Source organism: Hydra vulgaris, chromosome 06 (genome assembly GCF_038396675.1).
Source record: "Hydra vulgaris chromosome 06, alternate assembly HydraT2T_AEP".
NCBI classification, from domain to species: Eukaryota; Metazoa; Cnidaria; class Hydrozoa; order Anthoathecata; family Hydridae; genus Hydra; species Hydra vulgaris.
The window spans coordinates 45,081,333-45,090,143 of record NC_088925.1 but is presented as its reverse complement, the minus strand read 5'-3'; the positions used below and the strand labels follow the sequence as shown (position 1 = coordinate 45,090,143).

Below are 8,811 nucleotides of genomic sequence, written 5' to 3'. Positions count from 1 at the left end.
AATGCTATGGTTGTCTTTTAGATTCTCATTATCCTAAACTTTAAGATTAATTTTGCATGACTAAAAATGAAGAACGTTTGAATATGAAAAAATTTATGAAAAACGAGTTTCGTTACATATTTAATGTTATTGTTAATTTATAATATTTTCATGTTTTTATTAGCTAACTAATAATAATGGGTTATACTGGCGTATGGTCTAGATAGATGCGTAACTATCCTGATATATCTGAACAATTACAAAAAAAAAAACAAAAAAAGATTTTATAAAAGATGATTTCAATTGAGACCAAGTTCCTATGCCGTTTGGTAAGTTAAATAAATTGATAAGAAATAATGCAGTCATTGATCGATTTAAAGATCGAACGAAAACCTTGAACAATTTTATAAAGGTGATTGGAAATATGATTATCAAAAATAATGTAGCCATTGATAAACTCGAAAAGTTGGTAAAAGAAGAAAAAGGTAAAGAAAAAGAAAGAGATGATGCTATAGTTTTGTTTATAGAAGTCAATTATCCAGAAGTTCAAACAGAAAAAATGAATGAATTTAATTATAAGAGCAAGGATGATAATCTTTTAAACTTAAAAAATATTTTAGGAAATGATTTTTTAAATTTGTTAAAGCTTGTAACGAATATTTCTATCTTTGAAAAATAATATTTTGTTATAATTACCTCGTTCATATTTTAATACACATTTTCAGAGTGTCATGTTGATGGGATTGTATCATCCCATCAACATGACACTCAAGGCAATCACTTATATGATATTTAGAGATATCATTAGATAAGTTTTTGTAATTTTTTTAGATTACATAATAAAAAATGCAACTAACAGAAACAGATTTGAATTTACTAATGGAACCTATGCAAAAGTATGACAGGAGTTATCCAACGACTTTAGAAAACATTAGAATGCATGCTACAACATTTTCACAAACTTTATGTAGAGCTTGTCAATGGACATCGGGTGATTATGATTGGGAACATTTTTTTGACAAAGATATAAAAGATTTAAAAACACCACACATTTTAATTTTGATGATTTTTCAATATATTAAAAAGCATTATCATGTTTATTTAAATTTAAGTTTTGAATCTTTTTATCATTTTTATCAAAATTTATCAAAAGAAGATTAATTAAACCACGTAGCAGAAAAATTAAAAGAGATTGAAAGATGTAATTATTTTTTAAATCATTGTGAAATTGTGAAAAACCTAAATATTCTGAAGTTTATAAACGAAATTTGTTCCTTTTTTTATTGTGATAGATGTTTAGAGCAAGACGTAAATAAGAAGTACAATTGCTTCATAAAATATTATCAATGAACCAAATTTTAATCAATGTAAAAAAAGAACTTTGTGAAAACAAAATGAATGAAATCGTATTGGAAAAAAAAATAAAATCATGAAGAGATTAAAAACTTGTCAATGTTGTTAAATGGTGAAAACAATGACGACTTTTTGTTCAAAATAAGATGGAATAATGATTTGAAATTAGTTTTTATGATATGGTTTATGCAGTTTAGTATAACTATCAGTAGATTTTGTAAATAGGACAGGTTTTGATTTCTTGAATTCTTGAATTATAAAAAACCGTTGTAAAAACTATGTTAACTAGTTGGGAAAAACAAGGTCTTTTCCCCCTCCCCTCCTGGAATTTACCCACGCATTGCTCATGATTCTATTATATATTTATGAATTATATAAACGTCATTAACATTACAAACTTGTGATAAAGATACATAATAAAGTGAATTATAAAAGTGTTAGAACTAAAATTACGAACGACTTTTTTCATTGTACTTCCTTGAGCTTTGTGAATCGTAAAGGAAAAAACTAATCGTAGAGGTAAAAGCCACTCTTGAAGCTACATTAGCATGCGAGCAATCTAAAATATCTTATTTTACCGGTGAAATTTTACTTCTTTTCCGTTCATGATGACTCAAGCAGCGTTATTTTCTAATAAAGTAGCAATACCGATAGTACGTTACATAATCCTTCTTCCACATTGATATTTCTTACTAAAATAACAATGGCGTTTATTTTAGTATTAATAGCAGTAGGAATTTAAATCGTAAAATTTTATTTTTGGATTTTTAACAACGTCTTTAGAATGAAATCAACGTTCTTGATCGTTTGTTTCAATCATTTTACAAGCTTTATCATAATCAATTTCGGAAATTTTAAAAGGCAATCTTGTATACTTAATATCTAAATTTTCATCTTTTCAGTAACGAAAGGTAATTAAGTAATCAATGGTTTAAACTGTCACTAACTTACAAATCGTATTTCTTTTAAAGCATTAAAAAAAAATTTATCTTCTTTTTGTCGAAAACATTCTGTTAAAACAAAAACGTTTGTCAAATGTTGTTTCCATATTTCAGATTTTAAAACAAAATCATCTTTTACTGGTGATAATTGAAGAAAATCACCGCAATCAATAACTTGTATCCCTCCAAAGAATTCGTTATAACAATGTTTGATTTTACAAGCTAATCGATGTAACAAATCAAAAGTTTCCGCATTTGTCATCGAAATTTCATTATTAATTAAGAGATCAGTTTTAATCAAATGTTTTTTAATATCAGGATGGATATGTTGTATATAATTGTCATACCATTTAACAGATGTGCTGCTTTTCCTGTACTAGCCGTAATATGAATTAATTTATATATTTGTCCACTTTCAGTATTTTTTTTACAAATGACTTTTACCACAACCTGCGCTGCCAGTAATAAATCAGTTAAGTCCTTCGTCAAGCCATTGAAAAACATTTTTATGTTGCAAAGATAACATTTTGTTTCACTAGAAAAAATATACAAAATTAATAAATCATAAAAATTAGGCTGATTAAATATACAAGCAAGCATATTTGATAAACCATATCATAAAAACTAATTTCAAATCATTATTCCATCTTATTTTGAACAAAAAGTCGTCATTGTTTTCACCATTTAACAACATTGACAAGTTTTTAATCTCTTCATGATTTTATTTTTTTTTCCAATACGATTTCATTCATTTTGTTTTCACAAAGTTCTTTTTTTACATTGATTAAAATTTGGTTCATTGATAATATTTTATGAAGCAATTGTACTTCTTATTTACGTCTTGCTCTAAACATCTATCACAATAAAAAAAGGAACAAATTTCGTTTATAAACTTCAGAATATTTAGGTTTTTCACAATTTCACAATGATTTAAAAAATAATTACATCTTTCAATCTCTTTTAATTTTTCTGCTACGTGGTTTAATTAATCTTCTTTTGATAAATTTTGATAAAAATGATAAAAAGATTCAAAACTTAAATTTAAATAAACATGATAATGCTTTTTAATATATTGAAAAATCATCAAAATTAAAATGTGTGGTGTTTTTAAATCTTTTATATCTTTGTCAAAAAAATGTTCCCAATCATAATCACCCGATGTCCATTGACAAGCTCTACATAAAGTTTGTGAAAATGTTGTAGCATGCATTCTAATGTTTTCTAAAGTCGTTGGATAACTCCTGTCATACTTTTGCATAGGTTCCATTAGTAAATTCAAATCTGTTTCTGTTAGTTGCATTTTTTATTATGTAATCTAAAAAAATTACAAAAACTTATCTAATGATATCTCTAAATATCATATAAGTGATTGCCTTGAGTGTCATGTTGATGGGATGATACAATCCCATCAACATGACACTCTGAAAATGTGTATTAAAATATGAACGAGGTAATTATAACAAAATATTATTTTTCAAAGATAGAAATATTCGTTACAAGCTTTAACAAATTTAAAAAATCATTTCCTAAAATATTTTTTAAGTTTAAAAGATTATCATCCTTGCTCTTATAATTAAATTCATTCATTTTTTCTGTTTGAACTTCTGGATAATTGACTTCTATAAACAAAACTATAGCATCATCTCTTTCTTTTTCTTTACCTTTTTCTTCTTTTACCAACTTTTCGAGTTTATCAATGGCTACATTATTTTTGATAATCATATTTCCAATCACCTTTATAAAATTGTTCAAGGTTTTCGTTCGATCTTTAAATCGATCAATGACTGCATTATTTCTTATCAATTTATTTAACTTACCAAACGGCATAGGAACTTGGTCTCAATTGAAATCATCTTTTATAAAATCTTTTTTTGTTTTTTTTTTTGTAATTGTTCAGATATATATTGGTACAGGTGAAACAGGACCAAAGACACCAAGGCCCAGGGGCGTGTCCCTTTTTGAAAAAATTGATCTATAAATAGACTTCGTTTTCAAACTAAGGGAGTGTTCCCCTCTATTTTGAAAACCGTGTCGTCGGCCCTGTGAAATAATAGCATATATGTTTGTACGGAACTTATTATTATTAAGAAACATATAATATAGTCATAAGTAATGGTAAAAGTGATCAGATACACAGAATGTTGTCTTTTTAATCAGCTTTTACATGTGATATTAGTACCGTTAGTACTGATAGTTTAGAAACGGGAGGTTCTTGTTTAAAAACACAAGTATTTGCACTTGTTCCGGAGTTAACCGGCTTCTTTTCCAATCGCAGATAAGACCTGCAGTACTAAACAACCGCTCCGAAAACACTGTACATAGAGGCGTCCCTAAATATTTCTGTGCTAGTTTTTTCATGTTAAGAAATTTGGATTTCCTCCAGTATATAAAGACGTCCTCGTGACTTGCAAGTAGAGGTTCTTTTAAGTACACTGCTACTTCGTCTGACATTGTGCAATGCGCAGTATAAATCTAAAGCATTAAAACAATTTATAGGCTTGCAACATTTAAAGTACAATACTAATATAAAAGCACAATACTTACTATAGAATTTGTGTTGGTTAAATGGTTATATAATGACCAAACAGCACCTGGAGCAGGTGTGGTAGGTTCTTGTTTTTCAGCAGCTTTATTTTCATGACCCTCGTCTATGTCCAATGCATTTAACTCGCCAATTAATAAAGTAACAGCTTTCTCAGCCATCGTCCTGCTCCTAAAATTCTTGTTTTTAAATCTGGAATCTTGTAATGTTGCAAAAGCATATATAGGTTCGTTCTCGCAGTCTCCGTAACATCGATGTAAAGATTGACACAGAGATTCTTTAAAATTTCCGTAGTCCTTGATGCGATCAATTGACATGTTAACTGCATTTATTATTGAGATAACTTCTGATGTGTTCACTTTCGATGAACTTGCAGTAAGCGTGACCTCTTCAAACACTTTTAAAGCAGCAACGAGAAGAACCAAACTATCCCATTCTCCTGTTGATAACTCCTTGTTTTGTTGAGTAGCTTTTGGGAAATGTGGCGTTACCAACAGAATCGCATCTTTTTGTTCAATTAAACGGTTCAGCATGTGGAAGGTGCTATTCCATCTTGTTGGCTCATCTTGATTAATGCTGTGTTTAGGCAGTCCCAGAATCTTCTCAGATTGTCTTAAAAATTTGTATGACTTAACCGAATGTTTAAAGTGTCCTACTATTCTTCTACAGGTAGCAGTTAGTAAAGATATGCGTTCATTGTCGAGGCAGCCGTCTTTCACAACCAACGAAAGTGTATGGGCAAGACAAGGCATATTTGTAAACTTCCCGACTTCCATAGCAGAAACAATGTTTCTGGCATTATCTCTTACTACTACATTCAGCTTTTCAAGTAGTCCTAATCGCTCAAGTGATTCATTCATACAGTTAACAAGATTGGGTGCGTTGTGGGACTCATAAGGAAAAGGTACCACCTCAAGACAAATGTGAATTTGTTTCATATCTTCTGTGAGGAAATGTGCTGTCAGGCTCATGTAATCAACATTGGTTGTTGAGCTGCACATGTCGGTAGTTATACTAACATGATAAGCTTTTTTTGCCAAGAACTGAATTTTACTTGGTCCCTTCTGATAAATGCTTAGAATTTCAATAGTCGAGAAGTATTTTTTGCTTGGTATTGTATACCTTGGCTCCAAAAACTGTAGTAACCTATTGAAACCGAGATTTTTTACTATACTAACAGGTTGGTTATCTGTGCATATCATTCCAGCAATAAGCCTTGTAATTTTTATTGCCTTCGTATCTGTAAATGTGAGAGGCCTGGTCTTTGCAAACACTTGGTGTATTGTTGGTTGTTTAGTAGATGAAGATCTAGGCTTCATTTTTATAGAACTAATTGTGGAAGAAGAGCTTCTAGTATTGATCTCCGCATCCTCAGGCTTAGGGTTGAAATTTGTGAATGCGGATGCGAGTGTAGTATATTTTTATGATAATACTTACCTTCGATAAATTGATTAAAATTAAAAAAAAAATCAATTAAAATTTGTAGTATAAACTTTTACTTTTATTTTCAACGTTTACTGTTGCTTAGGTTTTCCTTCACAGTTACTTAACTTCAACGATGATATTAAATGCGAAAGTGAAGATTTCACGTTAATTAAAAAAAAAAATCTCAACGGCAAAGAGTGCATTTATTAACTTGAATTATCAAGGGAGTAATAATAAAAGAAAAGAAGTCGTAATAATTCCGAATCTTTTTTTAAAAGTCTTTTAAAAAAAAATCGGAATTGTTAAAAAAAGTTAAGAATCGCGATTCTTACAATTCCTTGAGAATCGGTGGAATCCGGAGGATCGGAATTGGAATCGGCTCATCTCTAATTATTACGCTAACGAACTTTTGACTTTACTTACGTCATCTCACAGAGTTGGTAATATGAGAGTAGTAACCGAATATTATTAAATAAACCAACTTACTTTTGCAAAATCATGGAATTTTATTAAAAACACAATTTTTCATTTGGTAACAAAACTAAATTATAATCCTAAGGTTCTTACATCAACACATTATCTAAACACTCGTATACAGTCATGACTTTAGCATTTATAGAAAGCGAATCTTTAACAGAAAAAGTTTTTCAGGAAACAAAGCTTTTGAGTTATTATCAGCAACTAAAGACATTGTTAATAAACGTTGCATACAATACAGAGAAATGTTTAGAGGATATCAATTTGATATTTTAAAAGATTATATTCAAAGTAACCGTTATTAAATATCAGACAAAAATCTCTATGAACAAATGACAAACATTAATGACGAAATCCTTTTAGACGCAGAGTGATTGGTGAAAACATGTTATATTTATTTTCAAAAACTTAGTTTTTAAACGTTTCTTTGTTACCTTTTAGAAACGTTGCAAATGTTGCAAGTGTAAAAGAAAATTTTCAACAAACCTGTGAAAGACCAAATTTATATCCTTTCTTATAAAAAAGTCCAATTATAATTAATTTTACAATACAGAAAATACAAATAATCAAAATCTTTGATTGAAATGTTAATGGTAATGGGTATAATGTATAATTCTCACATGCTCGTTTAAACACTCTTTTATTATCTTATAAAAATTGCTTTGAAATTGATTTTTATAACATTAAAAATTTTGTAGCCACTTTACACCTAGAAACAAACTTAAAAGGACGATATTTGTTTATCCAAAAACTATTTCTTCACTATTAGATACTCATAAATCAGAGAAACGATTGCGGCCGTGGCGCAGTGGTTAGAACGCTTGCATTATAAGCAGGAGATCCAGGCTCGAAACGAGCTCTGGGCATATTTTCGCGTCACGGTAAGGAAGGAGGCGTGAACTTCCTGGTTAAATGCACTTCCGCGGTGCTCTGTGACAAGACCGTAAGGACTTCTTGGGGCACCTAAAATAAAATTAAAAACAAAACAAAACGATCATATGTGCCGTACACACCCAAATTTATATCCTCACCTTTACACCTCCACGTATCACTAGTCCAACAACACAGTTAGAAAACAAAAAAAAGAGGAAGAATAGTTAAGTGCTACAGCTAGGCGTGTAAATCGAGCCTCGCGTCGTTAAGGATTAGTATTGTTTGGGCTCGGCTCGTTTTACATGTTGCTCGAGCTCGACTGGTTTAAAACTCGAACTAATACTAGTTAGTTTAAAGCTCGTTTAGTAAAAAAAAATTGTTCGTTAAAGGCTCGTCTGTAAATAATGCAAGTCTAAATCAACAAACAACATGAACAATCCTACAGTCTATTAAAGATGCAAATAAACAACATAATGAAATAAGATCCCACAAATCTTATTGTTCAAAATAAAAGTTAAAACTAATAGTTCAATGTTCAAACTTAATGTTCAAAGTTCAAATATAATGTATACTCTCACTAACATAATAATTCCAGTTAAACACTGCACTCCAATAGTTCAAATTGCATTTTCACAAACATAAGTCTTGCTCTCATTGCATTGGATGAATAAATAAATAAATAAATATATATATATATATATATATATATATATATATATATATATATATATATATATATATATATATATATATATATATATATATATATATATGTATATATATATACATATATGATCGAGCTTTAATCGAGCCAATATCAACGAGCCTATGATGTTCAAGCTCGGCTCGTTTAATAAACGAGTCTAATTTTTTTTTCAAGCCCGGCTCGTTTAGCATTCGAGCCGAACATGAACGAGCTCTTGTTGAGCCGATCACCGAGCCGTTCACGAACACGAGCCAGGATTTACAGCCCTAGTTACAGCCTTACCTACTGCTACGCGTGAATTTGAAGAAAAATCTATAGCAACAACAAAAAACTAGAACGAAGAACAGGATTAAAACCAAAACCTCTAAAATAAAATGGACATTTTATTTAGAGACACTATTGACGATATTAAAGAAGATCAACTCACAAAATTATTTAGCCGTTTGTTTGGTTTGACAGCCATACCAAAAATTAAAAAAGGTTATTAAAATTTTAACACTTTAAAGAAAAATCCT

The 8,811-nt window shown here is 29.7% G+C and overlaps 1 protein-coding gene across 1 annotated transcript; it reads right to left on the bottom strand.

Moving 5' to 3' along the window:
• Positions 1–4,793: 4,793 nt before the first annotated feature.
• LOC136081427 (zinc finger BED domain-containing protein 4-like) lies at positions 4,794–6,134 on the bottom strand. The gene has a single exon (XM_065798740.1). It carries the CDS (start codon positions 6,132–6,134, stop codon positions 4,794–4,796), a length of 1,341 nt encoding a protein of 446 aa, XP_065654812.1.
• Positions 6,135–8,811: the final 2,677 nt, after the last annotated feature.